At 37.5% G+C, this 21,547-nt stretch overlaps 1 protein-coding gene across 4 annotated transcripts in view; it reads right to left on the bottom strand.

The window, feature by feature from the left end:
• Positions 1 to 21,547, bottom strand: part of LOC129427571 (CSC1-like protein 2) — a 49,179-nt gene that overhangs the window by 11,760 nt on the left and 15,872 nt on the right. For 3 of the 4 annotated variants that reach the window (XM_055184136.2, XM_055184134.2, XM_055184135.2), the window contains exons 2-14: positions 14,193 to 14,392; positions 12,438 to 12,517; positions 10,851 to 10,889; positions 8,156 to 8,246; positions 7,212 to 7,249; positions 6,896 to 7,038; positions 5,357 to 5,408; positions 5,145 to 5,253; positions 4,669 to 4,739; positions 1,507 to 1,587; positions 1,217 to 1,340; positions 403 to 536; positions 110 to 247 (exon numbers count right to left, since the gene is read on the bottom strand). In XM_055184136.2, the coding sequence (XP_055040111.1) occupies positions 110 to 247; positions 403 to 536; positions 1,217 to 1,340; positions 1,507 to 1,587; positions 4,669 to 4,739; positions 5,145 to 5,253; positions 5,357 to 5,408; positions 6,896 to 7,038; positions 7,212 to 7,249; positions 8,156 to 8,246; positions 10,851 to 10,889; positions 12,438 to 12,517; positions 14,193 to 14,354 (1,262 nt within the window). In that variant the 5' untranslated portion in view covers positions 14,355 to 14,392. The remainder of the gene's footprint in view (positions 1 to 109; positions 248 to 402; positions 537 to 1,216; positions 1,341 to 1,506; positions 1,588 to 4,668; positions 4,740 to 5,144; positions 5,254 to 5,356; positions 5,409 to 6,895; positions 7,039 to 7,211; positions 7,250 to 8,155; positions 8,247 to 10,850; positions 10,890 to 12,437; positions 12,518 to 14,192; positions 14,393 to 21,547) is intronic. The other variant, XM_055184137.2, reaches the window with a different exon arrangement.

Genomic DNA, 21,547 nt, shown 5'->3' with positions numbered 1-21,547 from the left:
AACAGAGAGACAGGCAGACAGATGGACGGATAAACAGAGAGACAGACAGACGGACAGACAGAGAGACAGACAGACGGACAGACAGAGAGACAGACGGACAGTTCCTCACCAGCGGACGTTCTGAGGGTCCGGAGCATAACTAACACTCCAGTTATATACATGAAGATTTTCACTGAACTGAGATGAGCGTAGCTCCTGTCGACACTTACAGCCCTGACACTGACACGCATTAAAGTCCTTCAGTATTCTACACACAGAGAGAGAGAGAGAGACAGAGGGATTAATGGAGAGAGAAAGAGAGATTAATCAAGAATAAAACACCTGTTAACAAATCATGTGTCAATAGATCTGTTTTCAAGCAGAATTAATGTCCCACAATGCACCTGTCCCATCATAACTCACATTGCAGTCATGGCCTCATTCTGAAAGGTGACAAATGCCATTCCCAGAGGTTTAGTGTTCACCTTCTCCTTTTCCTTTCGGTATTCTTCCTTCAGCTTGGCCTCCAGTTTAGTGTAATAACTCACAGCCTCCTCCTACAAAACCACACAGACTCACATGAGGAATACAGCACATCCAGACCGGAGCAGAAACCATTACAGTCTCCCCGGAGAGGTTTTAAATCCTCTCAATCATTCTCACACAACACAAATGATTTCATTCAAAGAGCAAAATAACCAAACACTTACTGTGAGTAAATCAAACAAACAAAGAAATCAATCTCTTACCTTCTGAAAAGACCAGCTAACACCAGCCTAAGCTGTTTCACAGTCTGGTTTTAGATGGGTTTGGGCCATTTTTCAAGCTCGTCTTAGCTGGTCAGGCTGGGAGACCAGCTGACCTACCAGTTTGACCAGGCTGGGAGACCAGCCAACCAGCTAAGCCAAGCCTCCAGTCTGATCAAGCTGGTGGGTCAGGTGGTCTTCCAGCCTAACCAGCAAAAAATGATCCAAAACCCCTCTAAAAACCATCCTGCTACACCAGCTTAATTTAGGCTGGAAGACCAGCTCAGGCTAGTTTTAGTTGTTTTTTTCGGTAGGGTTATCAACGTATAAATTAATTTGGTCAATTTGCCAATTAAGTTCAAAGTGTTTGCGATATATTCTAGCCATTTTCACTGAACATGCCCTTTCTTCTCTCCAGATTAATGACGCTTGTGACTCGTGTTGACAGCACAGAGGCATTATGGGTAATATAGTGCTAAATGTCTTCATACCTCTTCACAGCCTGTAATGGCACAGCAGCACAGATGACCGCAGGGTTTTGGGTTGATCATGGTGGGAATGTGTTCCTTTGCCATCAGATCTGTAAAGAACTTCTTACTGCGCTCAGTTTTCTTCCTGTGCGTCACAAACAAGATCAATACAGAGATCAGAAACTTTAACCGTTTAAGAAATCAATAATAAGCCTCAGGTGTCAGATCAATGCACAAAGGAAACTTGTCATGTCCTTGATTAAAGCAAGATTAAAACTCTGCTTGATTTGAAGTGAAACATGAAATTGTACCTCTCAGCGTTCAGCGCCATCAGTTTGGCCACATTGTAACAAATCCGAGCCTCCAGAACAACACAGTTCTCATAAGCCTGTCTGTGAACACATAAAGTCATCATCATCTCAAGCATAATATAACACAAGATGATGATCATACAAATGACATACAGAAATAATGAAGCAAATACTCAAGTGTTTTAAGTAGCATTAAAGGATTAAATGAAGTATCTAGACTCTGCTGCTTATCTGAGATGCAGAAATCAAATGACAATCTTAAAATATCTAAACATTAGAGATTTGATTCATTACAATGATATGTTAGTAGCCTGTGGTGTTAATCAGAGAGGTTATACACATCACTCTATTCATAGATCCTCACCAGCGCTGCACACAAACCCAGCTGATCCACTGCATGACTTGAATTTAAAACACAATTACAGCAAACGTTTCCATGAGTTTACTGGTGTCTCTGAAATCAATTCATCCTTAATGTTAAAGGTCATTTATTGTGCCCCAGTTTACAAGATGTAAAATATGTCTTTGATGTCCACAGAGTGTGTATGTGAAGTTTTAGCTCAATATACACAATGAACAATCTATTATAGCATCTTTAAATTGACACTTTTTAGGTGTGAACAAAGAAGTGCAGTTTTTATGTGTTTCTTTAAATGCAAATGATCTGTTTCTCCCAGCTTGAGATGGGTATAAACCATAGACTATAAAAACCCATAGGCTTGTGAACAGCCAGTAGTTGCCGGTGCTTGTGGTTGCCATCTTGGCCGCGCGTCACCGCGTATTACTCACAAATAACCGAAAATGGGTAAAGAGGCGGGATGTGGGTGAAGCTGAGGTGTCTGGTTGCTGAAACCACACCCGCCTAGCTTGACTCTAGTGACAGCAGTGGCAATTCACCTGTCACTCAAGTGGCCACACCCTTAATTATGCAAAACTTTAAGCTTAATATAATTTAAACGGATGAGTAACAAAAAAATGCAGCCCCTCACAGTTGTCATGAAGGGCAATTGCGTGACGCATCAATCGTTTAAATTCACCATGCGCTCAGTCGAGTCTACACAGGCCGGGTAAAGTCAACACATTTCACTCAGAACTGCCAGAAGACGTGCGGGTTTAAAATTAGACATACAGGATGAGAGATAAAGAGACCTGGAGAACTTTTAGTCTACATTAACACAAAAAACATTATGGATGAGAATAAAGGTTTTAGACATCAGTGCCCAGTTAAGGAAAACTGGATAAAATATGAGAAACACCATACTACTCATCTCATTACAATATGCTATCTGGATATAACTTATATTGTATATGTATGTATCTTATGCCTAGAATTAGTTAAAAGGGTTGTATGATTCTTTAGTACATAACTTTCTATTCTGAAAGTTCAATGTGCATTATGCATTATGTGCATAATAACATCTGCAGCAACAGCATAGAAGTCTATTTACCGTATTTTCAGTAATGCAGTTATTTTGGGAAAATCTGAGTAATTGCATTGCAGGCTGATTCAAGATGTGCCCTAAATTTTCTGCTGGGGCTACAAAAATTTTCAGTCAGGGGCTACAGTGCTCCTAATAATAAAAATGTTAGTCTGGCATGAATGACTAGACTTTTAATTATATATAGTATAAGGTTGGCCCTCGGTTGGAGCCAGCTGCAAATGGGCGGGACTTTAGCCTCAAGTGGGCTGCACAAATCTCCAAAAGATTAAGTTATTCGTTTAGTAATTAGTTTATTTAATGTTAGGTGGCGGTAATGCAAAAGTTGTTGTGATCCTTGCGGCTGAGCATAAATACTCAGGACTGTTCAAATCTTACAGAAACAAATATTATACCCTAACCCCAAACCCCAAAGTTTGAGAACTTGACATAAAATACACTATCTTCATGTAAACGGACTCGAAAAACACCAAGTACTTAGTGAGAGACTGATCCTCGGTGCTAAAAAACCTTATTGTTTCGAGTCTGACGATATCACGCAGGCATGGTTTGTTGCTTGTTTATGAATTAGCATACTGTGAGCATTGCGGTATAAAACTAAATACATGTAGCTCAGGTCTTATTCTGCCTTCACGTGCTTTATAGTTTTAATGTTTTAATCAGTCACAGTTATTTTCAGCATTTGACAAGAAACTGAACTTTCACAAACAGACAAACAGATTAAACAACGTTTTATGCTTATATTGTATATGATGGAAGCGAATACAGTCGCGTTGTGCTGTCAATCATTCTGTCTCTTGCACCAAAGTTAATCCTCATCTTCTTTATAATCTTCAGAGAAACAGATAAAACGACACGTTATAATGCTTATATTATATATGATGGAAGTGAATACAGTCTCTTTACTTAGTAAACCCTCATCTTTTTTCATAACCTTCAGATCAACAGAAAGAACAATGAGCTTTTATCTGTCTATAACTCGCACTACACAGACCAGGAAAAGCACGAATACAACGTGAATGAAACAAATCAAAGTTATGTGTAAAAAAAAAATGAACACGCACTGCAAACGCTCTCCTGATTCGCAGCTCAGATGTCTCTCTGAACTCTTTTTACAGTAAAACTCATAACAATGACGGACTAAATAGGGCAGAACATAACCACTGACAGGCAGGACTTTCCCTCCGATGAACACATTTATGCGGAGAATCGAAATCCATGCGTTTCTCCGCACAATTATGCGAATTATTAAGAAAGGAGTGAGTGGATTTTTACAATTATAGGCTGGTTGTTTACACACACTGCGGACACATATTCATGTTCTGACACATTAAAAATTTAATTTTTACAATAGGTCCCCCTTAAAATAAAAGTATGCAGGACACACACATCTATGAAAATCACTGATGTATAAACCACAGGCGTAAGATTTGAATTATTAATCAAACAGCAGCTATTCTCCTGACCCATTTTAACATCTACAGCTGCAATCAAGAACAACCCGCAACACTTTTCATTCAAAGAACAAAATGTTACGAAAATATTTCAACACAAGCATCAGAAAACTATTAAAGACATTTTATTAATACACATCTGAGTGATTCTGAGAATGTAAAGTTGAAAAATACAAATATATTCAGGGGGTTGAATAATCTTGATTGCAACTGTTTAGTATAAGTGCAGATTTATGATGAAGCATAATGAGGAAGAGTAGACATCTTACTCAAAGTGCTGCTTGATGTGACTCTCTTCTGCATATTTAGAGATGCCGTTGATGAATAAAGTGCGTTTTACCTGGAGACACACACACACAATAAAAGGTGGTATTTCTGGTATTAATACAAGCACAGAGACTGGGGAATGTACAGTAAGCAGTGTGATGAAAGTTGAATAGTGGCTGCAGAAATGTAGGTCAGAGTTATAGACAGACCTCATGAATATTTCATAAACACCTGAGATGAGCGCCGCTCTATACGACCCAAGAAACCTCAAGAGGACAATTTACATTATACATGTTTCTCTGTGATTAAAGGGATAGTTCACCACAACATTCTTCATCATTTACAATCTAAGAGACTTTTTTCTCTAGATGAAGCCAAAAATACATTTTCAGAAAAATGTTCAGTATATCATAGATTCAAACAGGTGATCTAAACTCATTTTGATGCTTTAGCAGTCTCTATAGTAAAAGTGTGGTACCAGATCATCTTCTTTATAGTGCATCTTGGACGTGTGGCGTCTCATGCTGTAGACGGTGAGCAGCAGGTACATGAAGGCAAAAGACGTGTGCAACCACAAGAGATTATCCCTAAAACATACAGACACACATTCATTTAACACACAATCCATAAGCACTTGAATGCACTTTTCTGCCTACGGGTGGCTTTAAATAAACTGAAATTAACACTCACCCAGAATTCAAGTTGGCGATTGTTGTGCGTCCAAAGCTGTATGCATTATTATCTGATAACAAAAAGACATATTTACTTTACTTTAAATCATGCTCAAGACCCTGAAACACAAACCAAACACACAAATGACACGATATAGAGATAATAAATGAAGGCTGTCTAATCCAAGCTTGATTAAATGTCATCATTATATCATTAACACTTCTAAGCACACAACTGGACTTCATGCATTGTTATGTTGTATTAACATGCTCTTTCTTCTTATATAACGCTCATTCAAAGCTTTTTTATCTTCTCTTCTCTTTTACCCCTTTCCAGTTTTTTTCATCTGCCCTTCATTCGCTCCCTTTAACAGGCGTTCATTCAATTACTCGTCCAGCAGATAGAAGTTAAATTTCATTATGAGAGCAGTGCTGTAGATTAACCCTCTGTGATAATAATCTATACGGTCACACTATAGCGACCAGCACTGACTCCTACAGTACATTAATGTTATAGTTCAGATTCTAATAATGGACGAGAGAGAGAGAGAGAGAGAGAGAGAGAGAGAGAGAGAGAGAGAGAGAGAGAGAGAGAGAGAGAGAGAGACAGACAGACAGACAGGAACAGAGAGCGACAGATAGCCAATGAAGAACTGTAACTGGAGAATAAGTCAATTCTGTTTGATTTCATCGTGAGCATTTGATCCAAGCACTAATAAAATCAGTTTCTAGTGATCAATACCATTTTGCCAACCTCCATCTCTGATCTACAACCAGGACCCGAAATTAACAATCTCTAAAAATAAAAAATAAAAACTTTTATGGTAACTTGAAGGGGACATTTCACAAAACTTTTTTTAAGATGTAAAATAAATCTTTGGTGTCCCCCGAGTACATTTGAGATGTTTTTGCTTAAAATACCCCACAGATAATTTATTATAACATGTTAAAATTGCCACTTTGTAGGTGTGAGCAAAAATGTGCCGTTTTGGGGTGTGTCCTTAAAAATGCAAATGAGCTGATGAAATGCAAACACTGATCACCATAATGATGGTTTGTTGAAACTACAACTCAATTATGCAGTCAATTATTCTTTCTCTGGACTAAATGTCAGTGCCGTGGTTGGATAGTCCAGATTAAGGGGTGGTATTATTATAATAAGATCCCCTTCTGACATCACAAGGGGAGACACATTTCAATTAGCTATTTTTTCAGATGCTTGCAGAGAATGGTTCCCCAAAACTAAGTTACTGGGTTGAACTTTTTCACATTTTCAAGGTTGATAGAAGCACTGGGGACCCAATTATAGCACTTAAACATGAAAAAAAGTCTGATTTTCATGATATGTCCCCTTTAATATAAAATTGCAACACAAAACATTTGACATTATACACATGAGTGATTGAGATCAGATTCAAATAACTTTAAAGAAAACATCTGTCATGACACCGCACACTTCATAGGATTAACTTCATATTAAAAGCAGGCTAAAAACTTTAAAAGCCAATATTTATTTATGAAATAATGAATAAGTACAGTTTTATGGTCCAGGACTCACCGAGCAGGTTGCCTGAGAAGTTAACTGGCAGGACGATGCCGACGGACAAAACTCCAACCACCACCAACAGACCGATGATGTGACGCTGGAAGGACAGATAGTGAACTGCATCTTCTCCACATTTCTCACGGATCTCCTCATCTCTGTGAAATGTTATCATCAATTACAAAAGACTTCATGATGTAAACAGATGATATATCTGTATAAAAGCCCATTACTGAGTATAGATACAGTAATACAGTATGACAGAATACATAAAATGATCTGTAAATTCTGCTGTACTAAGAATAATTTAAACAACTAAACCAGCACTTACTTTATTCTGAATATGGCTGTCAACCAGGAGCAAAAACCCTGCAAGGAAAACAAACTCAAGTGTGAATGTGAGATACACACACAGTGCAGTAAGTACAACAATATCTAGACAATTACTGAACACAGAAATCGTTTTTTTAAGGTTTAATGTCTTCTCAATCCTTCAAATATCTGTCAAACTAGACTGACATCTGACAGCTCTCTCAAATGGACAGACTGAATGTAGACAAAAATCATAGCTTAAGAAAAACTGATATTGAATAAACAAAAACTGATCTGTGTCTAGTTTCTTATTTGGTGGATAAGGACTCCACAAAACTATGAGCTTCTACATCATCACAGAAAACAAATGACGTTTGTATTACGTGTCTTTGTGTTTGGAAAGTTTAGATCAGATATCACACAGAGAATCTCACATTTCTCTATCAATCACTTAAAGTAATCCTGAGGGTTTGTTGAGTCAGTTTCTCCTCAAGGTTTCTGGGATGTTCAAGGACGTATCAGGAATGAGGACGGTAAGTGCTGTTTCATCACGAACACGATTTAAAACCAAATGATGAAGGAAGTGTTTGCCCTTTATAACGGCCATATCTTTCTGAGCGGATATAAAGTTGACATGTGGTCAGTGTTCCATGGAAAAATCAATGGAGTCCACAGGGAATGAGATCCATGAGTGCTCTTCTGGAAATAAGTGTTACAGACACACAGGCCAGTCTGGGAAAACGTCTGACTATCACTATAAAGTCTGGTACATGGTAGTTTATTGGGATTGTATGATTTAGTCATTTTAATTGCTCGAGTACTCAGGGTGGGGCTAGATGAAACGGGACAAGTCTTCATTATTTGTAGCATCAAGCTGAAACAGCAACCCTCACATATACTTGTGACTCACACAGGGGGTGGAGCCAGAGGACAAGTGGAAAGAATGATTGACAAGTGCCTTACGTTGTCTCGCTGTTCGAAATCCACCGAGCTCGACACGGAGGTCAGCCGTTCATAACGGTCCGGGGTTTCAGAATGCAGAGCGGAGGCCACGCTGTACACAAACACAGAGACACAAACAGAACAAAAAAAAGACAAAGAATGAGAAAAATGACAGAAATTCTGCTTGTGGAGTCATTGGGCGGCTCTACGGTTGATGAATCAGACCGGCTGAAGATTCAGGGCAGTGAACATCAGTTTCTCTACTCAAGCAAATGTAGGTCAGTCTCATCTGAGAGCTGAAGGCTTATGAAGTATTAATGTGTTAAATCCAGCTGTAACACACACACACATTATCTTCAGTACACCACAGGATACAAAACAAAGACAAAAAAAATATAATAATGTAACTGTCTGTGGTGCTTCAGTATCTCGGCGCAGTTTCAGATTGGACACTTGATGGAAAGCAGTATGGAGGAGTTGGGATTTGGTCACATGTGGTTTCATTAACACAACTCATCTGCTGTAGTTCTGGATGATTGACAGACTCATTTAGATTAACTGAAGTGAATGGAACCCATGAGGACAAAACTTTTCTGAAACTGAGCTTGTGCTTTAAAAGCAACAAGAGATTCAAAAGGTAACCAGTCCAGAATTCAAAGGAATAATAATGAGTAAAACCTTTATAAGAAATGGCCAATACTTTTATATAAGACAACAGGGTTTGTGTGTGGCCTATTATTTTACTCATCATAACAAAGCAAAAACCAAATCCAATGCTTGTCTATAAAGCTACACTGTAAAACATTTGCTGTAGTTATGCAGGTAACTTACTGTAGATTTAAATTGATTTTATTTACTGGCAACAGTTTGTTGAAGGATAAATGAACATTAAACATTAACAAGTCTTTATATTTACTTAAAAACTATAAAAAAGTGGAGAACCAGGGGGAAAGTAACAAAGTGATTTCAAACTATGACAGCATCTTTAGAACACAACCCTTGACAAATATCGCATTATTTCATCATCGTTTCTCGCGTGTAGGTCCAGAAAGCTGTTTTTGTCCATGATAAGTAAATTCCTAAAGCGGTCATTTTGTTCTTATGTGTTTCTGGTTTCATGTGTTACAGTACTGATCAATCTACAGGTTATTTAGTGCCCTAACACAGTGGTTCCCAAACTTTTTCAGCATGTGGCCCCCCTTGTGTACGGTACATTCCTTCGCGGCCCTCCAAAGAAAATTTGTGACAAAAAACTGTTCTAAAACTCAACATTTTAATAAAAAAACATTAAATTATACAAAAAAGTAGTGCTTTTGGTTAGTAGCCTTATTTTTTTTAGGTTTAATTACACAGAATTCATGATAAATTAATGTATTTCATAAAATGTCATAAAACTGGGCCCCCCCCGGCACCATCTCGCGGCCCCCAGTTTGAAAAGCACTGCCCTAAAACATCCTGAAGTTAGACTTTTTAGAGTTTTTCAAAATAAAAGTAAATTGGGTTTAAATGTCAGGAGTTCCTGTTGGGACGAACACTTGTTGAATACTCTTGCATTATGTTGAACATTGAATATTATTATAATTTGATTTAACTTTCATATTGTTCAAACTGTTGAAAAACGTTTTATTCTCAACCATGCTAGTTTGTCCTGTCGGGTTGCTTTTGAAACATTTGATGAAACTGAAATTTTAAATGAAAATGTAATTTCATTCTTTTTATGCAAAGATAAACGACAAAATCTGTTTGTAGTTACATATTAACAAGGTCATAGTCATGTATATTTAATACAAACAAGTGTAACACAAAAATCTATCTTGTTTTGTTGTGTTACTTTTTACTTTCATCCAAGCTGACAGGGTCAAAAGTAACAATGAGCTACTAATGTTCAAAGTGAAATTATACTAAAAAAATGTATCTTTGTCCAAAGCATTATCTTTTAAAATTAAGTTTTTCTGAAAAATGTTACTTTTGCCCGTAGTTTCTGGCAACCAGCTGGCAGACTGTATTTTTTACAGAAATGTTTAACAGTGTAATGTTTACCATGTAAAAGAAAAGTTCACCCGCATGTTATTGTAAACCTGTGTGCCTTTCTGTCCTGGAAGGGTTTGTTTTGTTTTATGCGATTGCACAAAAGTAATTTGGAAATTCAGGACAACATTAGGCAGATGAGGGATTGACCTACAGTAACTGTGTGTGATGTCACATCTATCTATATTCAACACTGATAACACCAACAGTAAGAATAACAACTAATCCACTGTTGAGATGAATCACAAAACTCAAGGGGTTTTTGCTGGGTTTTTTACTCTTTGGGTCACAACAGATCAGGGACACACACACGGCTCCGTACAGCTCTGTTACCTTTGTACCGGCTGATAGTCTTTCCTTGTGCTGAAGTCACAACAAATGTCACAAAAACACACATAAACAAAAGCCAGTTATTCACACGCACCACGTGTCGAAAAGCACGTTTAGCAGAAAACACACAAACACACCCGGTCAGAGGAAGATTAATGTTGTTTAAAACGTTCAGCACAGCAATCCATCTCATGAACACACAAAACTCTGAAGTCAAGATAAACGTGGCACTCGTGAAGTGTTAAAGGTTAAACTCAGATCGTGACACACACACAAACAAAAAAGAGCAGACGGGTTTATCAGGAGAAGATATGTGCAGTTAGTTCATAAGTGATGATAAGATATCAGAAGAACATACTACTCGCGCTCCTCCAGCCCAGTGAATCTTCTCTTCTGTCTTGGGAAAGGAAAAGATGAGGAAAAATATGAACTTGAAGTTAAATTAATTTATATCAAATCAATAAATATCTCCTGTCTGCAAATATCAGAGGTTGAGCTGTTGACAGAAAAATGTTACAATAACTTCAAACCTGTCAGAAACACAATTAAATCCAGGAAATAATTACAGCGTTTTCTTTTCTTTACCGACAGTATTGTCATGACAACAATATTTTACTTTCCGAATCTCATTATTGTAATGCAAAAAAAAGATAAATATTGTAATTACTGTTCTTTATCTTTATAATATGGGCAACTATACCTTTAATCCTAAATGATACATTTTAACATGTAATATAGATGTCTACTGTGGCAGTATAATAAAATATAGTTATATAAGTGTGTTTTATATATTATTTATAATGGCACTTTTATATCTCAGTTCAGAAAAGGCAATGCTAGCGACTCAGTCTATTTCAGGCATGAATTGTGATGGATTTAACAGCATATAATATGAAGTGGTGAGAATACTTCTGGGTTCATTCCACATTAGAAAAAAACAAAAACAGAGGAAGATAAAAAATAGAAATAATCAGTGGACACAGACTGCAGAATAACAGAGCAAATATAGTCAGCAGCTAATAAAACAGACTATCTATAAAAACAGATGTATGATCCATCTGACTTAATAGACTTCCTTTCCTGCCACAACAGTGTCAAGCTGTGACATCTCCAGACTGCAGAAGAGAAAAACTGAAGAAGAACCTGAAGGGATGTTATTTTATTTATAGAGCTCTAAATGAGCGCACATCATCTACAGACATATCTATCTATCTATCTATCTATCTATCTATCTATCTATCTATCTATCTAGACCACAAAACCAGTCATAAGGGCCAATTTTTATGAGATTTATACATCATCTGAAGGTTGAATAAACTGATGTATGATTTGTTATTTGGCTGAAATGCAACTATTTAAAAATATATGATATCTGAGGGTGCAAAAATAACCAAAATACTGAGAAAATCGCCTTAGCAACACTACTAATGATAAATAAATGTTTTATATATTTACGGTAAGGAATTTACAAAATATCTTCAAATATCATCTTTATTTAATATCCTAATGATTTTTGCATATAAAAATCTATAATTTTGATCCACACAATGTATTTTTGGCTATTGCTACAAATATGCCTGTGCGACTGTGACTGGTTGTGTGGTCCAGGGTCACATATGATGTATAAAAACATTCTGATTCATCAACTTCGGCAATGAATTTATTCAGCATGGTCCATCTGGAATAACAACCTCCATCAATGTTCAGACTTAATAAGACATGGACAACATTTCATAAGATTCTGCTCATGAGAGCAACAGATCAGTAGTCTTTTATGAACGTTTGTCTTTAGTTTAACAAAAACATAAACATCTAACATCATCTATGAGACTTTCAGTCTTTATTTATACCCTCATTTCTTTAGTTTCTTTTCCATAGAAATACACACACACACACACGCACGACAGCTGTCAATCAAACATGTGTGACATGTGTCTACATTTACCTGTCAGCATCAGTCACCAGTGCTAAACGACCGTAATCCCACGCCACTTTCCTCAAGATTGAGAAGACAAACAGAAGAACCTGAGAGACAGAGACATTTTTCATAAATAAATTAATCATTGAAAGTAAACATACTGTGATATATCTACAGTGATATAAAATGATTCGAGGCAAAACAAGGAAGAAAAACAGCTAAAATAGTCAAAGAGAAACAGCTGGATGCTTTGATTCTTGTTTATTTTGCCCTGAGCTGAAGAGAGTCAGCGGGTGTTCGACTCGAGATCTGTGGCCTGTACAAGCCCTACTTTACATGATCCTGCTGAATTCAGCACAAATATATGGGTCAGGAGGACGATCAAGGGCAGGACACGCAGTAAGTATTACGACACAGACGGACGCTCTTTTCTGCATGTACGTGTATACAACACAAACACTGTAAGAGATCAATCCACAGGTGACAGGGTTTACAAGAAAAACTGGCTCTCCAATAAATCTTACTCATTTAATTACACTCTATGACTAGTTATACGGTCATTCTGACTGAATTAACATGCAAAGGTGTGTTTCTCTGTAATACTCCTTTCACAGTACGGATGCATAACGATTAATCGTGATTAATCTATAGCAGAATCAAATATACAAATGTATACACACAAGTAAACATTTCTTAAATATATACATGCATGTGTGTGCATTTATCTAAACAAAGTTATTATACACAGTTCATAAACATATATTATGTAAACTTTTTTTATTCTACTCTAGATTAATCACGATTAATCGTTATGCATCCCTAATTTACAGCACTTTGGTTCAAGAAAATTACTGGCTTCTGTGTGAACACAAACACGTCCTGTAAATGTTCTGAGATAGCTCCCATAAAGAGGACCTACAGTAGTAACATTGCCGTAACATTCACGGAAATGTGCCTGTATGGATCAAGTAGTGACAGTGACAATGGCTGTTTCTCAATATGCATTCTTCAGCGATCTTGCGTCCTTGTGTTCTCGTTCTACGTCATTATTAACTGTCGAAGTTCAATTCCAATTCTCAAGAACACAAGTAAAGAGGACGCATGACAATACCCGGATGTGTTCTTCTTGATATCGAAGATGCATCGAGTGCAGACTTGCACGCTGACATCTGGGGAGGTCAAATGACCAACAGGAAAATGGCACACATCTCGATTCTCACAAGTCCGTTCATTGCGTTCTTGCAATTGAGAAATAGCCAATGCCATTTCCTGGAGCTGCACTGTGACTTATTATATATGTTATATATAACAAGTAATGTTATTTCGTCTTAATGACGCATTTTTGAATGATGCGGCTTATACTCCTGTGTGGCTTATAGTCCGGAAAGTATGGTCATATAATGTAAATAACAAATATTTATGAGAGTTATGCTGTTATTAAAAAATGCACATCAACTTATAAATGTTAAAATCTCTGATTCACTTCTGTATTTAGTGCCCAAACATACTGGAGAAATAAGCACAAATGGACAGCTGTAATTAAGGCGATTATGTAATTGTTTTACCTGTAATTGTATCCAGATCAATTTTTCCATTAATTGTGCAGCCCTAATCAGAAGTGTCTGGTAATATTAGCCCTAGATGTGAATATCATGTTACCTTCATAAAAAATGTCACATTTCTCCTGAAAACCAGAGGCATTTTGCAGCTAATATTCAAATCTTTCTTCAAGCAGAGCTCAAAGGCTTTAACATGTAAAAAACATTTCATCGTGCGACTTACCAGGAAGCACATGAAGTCGAGGGCGAGGACCGTGGGAACTCCACCGAAAGGCAGACCCTGTAGTACGGTACTGCGGATCCGTGCCGAGAAGCAGAAGTCTATGGAACTGTTACCGTAACAGCTGCCCGGACCCAAACAGGCCAGGTTCGCAAAAATCCCCATCGTCGATTTCAGAAACTCACAGCGATCACTGCAACATCCTGATGAAGAACATGAGAACAGACATTTACTGAAATCTTGTTTAACTGCAGAAGTAAGAGCAGAAATGGCACCAAAGCAAAGATTATTTATACTTTAACATGAGCACGTGTGTTCACACCAGATTCCGTCGTGTGATATGAATCAAGCTTTTTTATGTTTGCATCACAGTAAAAAACAATGGCAGAAGTTGTCGTATCACTACTACTAGGAAGTAGGGTTGGGTATCATAAAAAAATTTCAGATCCGCCTAACAATTCCCAGTTCTGATTCCGATTCCATTAAAATAAAAGAAATATGAAAAATAATGCACAAACCAAATAGCAATTTTTCTGAAAAATGAACATGTCTGCTTTCTCTGGGAGAAGGCGAGAACAAATAATTTTTTTTAACACGTGTTACACTTTGCTTCATTGTTATACATTTGAAAATGAATCCACACTTTTGACTTTCTTTTAGACATGTTTAAAACCAAGTATATAAAGCGTACCTCAGCAGTGTGGGTGTTTTCTTTGGAATGCTGCGTTAATTTGGTAGCTTGACTGTAAACAGTGGCTCAACGAAATTAATATTCATAAGGTAAGACATGGTTATTTAAAGTGACCCCGCCCATACAACGCATCAGAACTGCTTTTAGAACCGAAACTTAAGAATTCTGAGCGGTTCTGGTTCCCTAAAAAAAAACAGAACCGGTTCTGAATAAGAACTGGTTCTCGATTCCCACTAGGAAGATTGGTTTTGCATCTTTTTACCTACACATGCCACAGCACTTGCCCCAAAAGATCCGTAACAATGTTGTCCCTCATCTAATGCATTACTGTATATAAAACATAAGCAGTGACCTCATTTTACTTAAAGATTTGAAAGAAAACCAAAAGAAAAAGAGTTTGTTGCAAACACTTCTCAAAATGCAATCGTCTCTAGGGCTGTCAAAATGTTTAAATAACCATCTCATCGCAATTGTTTGACCTCATCGTGGTGATTTCAGATCACCGCAATGATTGCACATCTTTTTTAAAAACACTAGGGGGAGCTGCAGCGCCTGTATAAACGAGACCGTATCAGATGGCGCTCCTTAACTGACAGTGTAATGCCATACATTGCAAAGCCATTCAGTACAGTGGAGAAAACAACATTTATAGAAATGCTGCAAAACTTTGATAAGCCGTATGAACTGCCAGGTAAAACATACATTTCCAAAACAGCAATTCCAAATTTAGGGAAGTGAACGATGCTATTTTTAAGGATCTGTAAGGAATAGATTTTTTTGTAGCCACTACAGACATGTGGTCCATTACTAATATGACCTTAGTAGGATTGGCTACTATTTAAGTCCTGTTCTGGTCAGTTTATTTTTATTGCATATTTATTTTTAGTTATTTTTCAGACACTTCATTGTGTTTATTTCTTATGAAGAATTTTCAGTTTTTGAAAGATATATTCAATAAATAATTACTTTTAAATTTGTGTTATGTGTATTAATTACTGCCAGGTAAACCTTGGAAAATATTTAAAGGAACAGTATGCAGGATTGTGGCCAAAACTGATATTGCAATCACAAAACTTGTGGAAAAACTGGTACTGCAATCACACAACTGGTGACCAATACACAAAATGACAACATAAACATCATTTGAGGGCTGCAACTCCACTTTTTTAAATGACAATATCCTGGCCGGACCACTGTTGTCAGTGATATAAGTATTTGAAATGAAAATGATTTTTTAATGTCTAGTGACATATCAGGGCCATTTTATGATTAATTGATATACATTTCTTACATACTGTTCCTTTAATTTAAATAATCACAACAATGTGTGAAAATTATTTAATGGACAAATAAAGAAATGTATGAGAATTAAGTGTCAAAGTCTTAAAACAGGCAATTCATTGTCATAATCGTCACAATTTATTAGTCAATTAACCATCAGCCAAATTCATAATCGTGACAGCCCTAATCGTCTCTCAACACTGCTGGGACAACAAGCAAGCAGAGATAAACCCAGTCATTATTCTAGACTCTCTCCTCGCCCTCATACCAAATCTGAGGTTATATAATACAGATCATTCTGACGTAAATGAAACCCCACGGACGTTTGAGGAGCGTCCAACTCCTCAACCTCAGTTAGAAGGAAATTGGCAGCCTAAGTCCGGCGTTCACCTGCTCGAAACTTCTGCCAGTCATTTCCTCTGAAGCCTGGCATCATCAAAACATTGGCAGAACCCAGTGAACGTCTATATAACCCGAAACCACTGAAAGCAGCACGAAAAACTCAATTCAATTAAGCACTAGGAAGAGTTGATTTTGTTTTCGTCTTAATAAACTCTACTGCTGACAGTGTGGGATGTGTTGTTTATTTTAACCACAGGAAGACGGCCATGTAGTCGCTAATGATGCTGGGGGAAAGCAAAAACCGGAACCCATCAAATTAAACATTTTATTGAGCCACCCAAACCCCTAAACTGGTTTTATCATCAGGACGCCCACTGACTGTCTGATGTACGTTTGTGACATCAATGGTATTCAACAGTAAGGAGGCACAGGTGTAGAGATATCCTTGAACAAACCTGTATAATCCACTTATGAGTTATAATTATATAACTGATGTCAGATTTAATTGCCCCTGAATGACACATCGGGTAAACTTCAATCTCTGCACTCCTATTGGTTGTCGCTATGGCAACAGTCGCTAGTCAAATCCCTGTCTGTATAAACTCGCCTTCAATGTGTAGTTCTGGGGCAGAAGCAGTAAAATAAACCAGTTCAGCACAAGATTATCTATCATTCACAAAAATTAAAGTTAAATACATTCCCAGATGAACAGATTTGGCTTCAGTGCTGTGGCCCTTATGTATGACCACTGTGAGACAGATTGTGCTACATTACAGTGTCTATGCCAATAACAGCAGAGGACGACTGGACCCATCATCCTCCAGGATCCGGTCTAAAGAAACCATCCAACCCCTGTCACAGCACGCCACCGGCTGATAGTCTCTCTCTGCCAGCTGAGACACGAGTCTGACTCTGCAGGGAGATTCTCACTTAACAGTGTGAAGAGCGAGAGAGAGAGAGAGAGAGAGAGAGAGAGAGAGAGAGAGAGAGAGAGAGAGAGAGAGAACGAGAGAGAACGAGAGAGAGAGCGAGAGAGAGCGAGCAAGAGAGTTAGAGAGAGAATTAAAGGTGAGGTCGGGCTGCAGTGATACTGCAGTAGATTGTTCTGCTACAAAGACCCACAGTCACTTTGGCTCTGTTATGAACCCTTTTTAAGTTGCCTACCTAGAAAGCATTTTAAGGCATCATATATATCAAAATAATTTTAAAAGCTGTGCAGCATAAATGTCAAAAGCAGCTAAATGATGCAATAAATGAAAGGTAATCAAACTTTCTCTCTTTAAAGGGGACATTCCAGAAGACGTTTTTAAGATATTAAATACATCTTTGATGTCCCTTGAGTACATACGTGAAGTTCCAGCTCAAAATATGATATAGGTAATTTATTGTGGCATGTTAAAATAGGCACTTTATGGGGCTGAGCAAAAATGCACCGTTTTTGTGTGTATCCCTTTAAATCCAAACGAGCTGCTCAGGTGGGCGGAGTCTCAAGCGCTGGCGCTGTACACAGAGGGGAGATTCTCTCACGAAAGAAGTTAGTGAGCGATGTTAAGCATTATATATTTGAACATGTTTAAAAAGTCAATTATCTGTTTTATGCATACTAAATACATGTTTATCAGCAGATGGGAAACATTGTAGAATAAAAATAAAGACTTTTAGCTCTCATGCTGCTCTTAAACAGGCACAATGATTTTCAGCATGTTACAATAAATTACACTTCCACAAACACTCAGAAGTTTACTTTTTGACCAAACCACACGAGCACATTTAAATGATCTGTAATAAAACAACACGTTTAATGCTTAAACTTTAGAGAAACAGATCAAATGACATGTTTAAGTTTACTGTGTACACATATTGAACACATTCGCGTTTCTGTCAGTCTCTCATCTATTTTGTAACTCATTCATTTGAAACTTCAGAGAAACATTAAACAACATATTTACTTATTGTGTATGATAGTGAATACGCGTTGTTCACTCACTCTGTCTCGTGCAGTGCATTAATCCTCGTGTTCATTCATATAAACTTCAGAGAAACATATTAAACAACATAACTTACTTGAAAGCGAACCGTCGCGTTGCTCTCTCTCTCGTTCGTTCGCTCACTCGCTCTCTCTCTCTGTTGCACTAAGGTAACGTTAATCCTTTAGAACGTTAATTCAATCTTTAGAAATATTAAAACTACAAGTTATAAGATTGTAGGCTCCTGTTTGTGTTTGATGGAATACAAACGCGTCGTGCTGTCAGTCATTCTTTCTCTCTCTGTCTATCGCACTCGTGAGGCCGTTCATGGTTGGATAGCGCAGTTGCAGGGGCGGTATCATTATAATGAGATCCCTTAGCCACGTCATTCGGGGAGCGAAATCCGCATGACCTATTTATTCACATGCTTGCAGAGAGAGCCTTACCAAAACAAAGTTACAGGGTTGCTATTTTTCATGTTTTCTGGGTTGGTAGAAGCACTGGGGACCCGATTATAGCACTTAAACATGGAAAAAGTCTGATTTTCATGGAATGTCCCCTTTAATAGTGAAGCGTAACAGCTGAATGTTGCAGGTGTTCATCAGGGCAAGGTGTTCATGTAAACAAAGATGGTTTATCCAGAATGAATGTTGATAGGAGAAATAAAATGAATGAATGCATGTGTACTAACATCAAATCTATGCATCAGGCCCTGTAGCAGATCTACATTCAGTATAAACTACTAAAAGATTTGTGTCACATAAATCCTACAGCACAATTACACAAAGCTGTCTTACACAACTTATTTCAACAAAACTGTAAAGCAACATCGCTTGTATCCTTGGTGAAAAAGGCAATTCCAGAATGCACTGGAGCTAAGTGGGAAACAATATTCAAGCTAAGCGAATCGTTAACATGAAGTAATACACACTTACACACCAAAGGAAATGTAAAATTGTAAATTGGACAATAGGTGCTCTTTAAGCAAAAAGTTACATATATGCATAGGGCTGTTTGTTTGACCTCATCGCAATGATTTCAGATCACCGCAATGATTGCACATCTCTCTAAAAAACACAAGGGGGAGCTGCAGCACCTGTATAAATGAGACATTATCAGATTACTTTTAAATATGTGTTATGTGTATTAATATTTACTGCTAGGTAAACGTTGCAAAATATTTAATTTATATGATTACAACAAGGTGTGAAAATTATTTAATAAACAAACAAATCAATAATCGTCATAATTGCCACAATTTATTACACAATTAACCATCAGCCAAATTTCATAACCGTGACAGCCCTATATGTACGTTTTCAAACAAGACCATCAATCCATTAAACAATGAGGTTTTATTGTTGTTATAGTGAAAGTAAATAGTAACAAGACATCTTGACCACAGACTCTAACCTTGATAGGTTATCCGTTTCATTTCTGTATTTCTCCACAAGGAACAGAGACACAAAACAGCATTCAGAATGAGTCAGTAAATTTTACTTATCGCTTGTTCTCTGCACATAAACACATGAGAGTTTTGAACACACGCTGGCCAATAATATCCTTATAAAAACACAAATCACTGCAGCGTTTCTCACTTGACATGAACCAAAATCATTTAGCAGATGCTTTACTTCAATGCTTGACAGACAGACAACAGCACAGAAGATCATTTGACGTGTGATCTCCACAGAATCAGTGTAGGGTCATTCATTATCATTTTTAGGGGCGGCAGTGGCTCAGTGGTTCATGTAGGTTGTCTACAAATCGGAAGGTTGGTGGTTCAATCCCCGGCTCCACCTGATCAAGTGTCGAGGTGTCCTTGAGCAAGACATCTAACCCCAGTTGCTCCCGACGAGCTGGATGGTGCCTTGCATGGCTGACACCGCCGTCGGTGTATGAATGAGTGAGTGAATGGGTGAATGTGAGGCAAAAGCGCTTTGGATGGCCATTGGTCTAGGAAAGCGCTATATAAATGCAGTCCATTACTGCATGTGCTGCTAATATCTTTGGTTTATTTGATGTTTCTTCAATTACCAAACAGTCCTGTACATAAACCACAATCCTGCAGATACCCAAAGCCTTGTTAACATGAGTTAACAGTAAGCATTAGATGTAAGAACACAGAAAATATCTGCTGTGACAAGATCAAAAACACCACAAACCCAGCTTTACTTAAAGACATAATTCACAATGATTAAAGGATAAACATTACATTTGTCTTTTAATCTATCTTAATGTTGTGATTCATATGAGAGCTGCTGGTTCAGTTCAAAGCTCATTTTTTAAATGTATAAAAAGAAAAGAGCTGTAAAATACTACCAGCAGCAGGACTTATCATGTAGTTTATTATTCATACTCAGTTTATTTATTTCCATTCAAGCTTTTGACCTACTTACATTAAAAAGCTAAATAATGTTTCTTCTAATTCAAGTCATCGAGAGAGCAAGTGCTGTGCTTCATTAAATCAGCACAATCTCAATGTTACTTTATGTAGAGCTATGTAAAAACATCAATACAGCTAACTATAACGGTATTATCTTCATGAGTGTTTAGTGTCACAATATGCACTTAATAATACATTTCAGGGTGTTGAATGTTCAGTGCAATGGAAATACCTTTGCTAATAAAGTAGAATGGAAGTTTTTAGGGGTGTGACAAATCACAAAACTCACGGTTCGGACAACATTATGATTTTTAAGGCATGGATCTGATCATTTTTCGGATCAGCAAAAAAAGGGGTGGGAAAAATCTAAGAAGAACAAATAAAGAAATTACAAACATTTATAAAAAAAAGACTACAGTATGATACAGAGTAGCACAACTCTCTCTAACGGTACATTCACACGGGGCGTTAGCGTTAATGCTTGACGGAAGGCTTGTCTGAAGCGTGGCCAACAGCCAATCACAGTGGCCTCAACACATGCTCCGGTATTCCGTAAACGTAATTGGCTGGCTCTGCCTAGGTTATTTGCATAATTTAATCTGATTGGCTGATGCACGCATTGCCGCTTGAAAAGTTGAGAAATGTTCAACTTCTTCCGCGAGCAGTGGCACTGACGTGGCGCTGACAGATC

This window comes from Misgurnus anguillicaudatus, chromosome 14 (genome assembly GCF_027580225.2).
Source record: "Misgurnus anguillicaudatus chromosome 14, ASM2758022v2, whole genome shotgun sequence".
Lineage (NCBI taxonomy): Eukaryota > Metazoa > Chordata > Actinopteri > Cypriniformes > Cobitidae > Misgurnus > Misgurnus anguillicaudatus.
The sequence above is the reverse complement of the archived record's forward strand: the minus strand, read 5'-3'. Positions and strand labels throughout refer to the sequence as shown.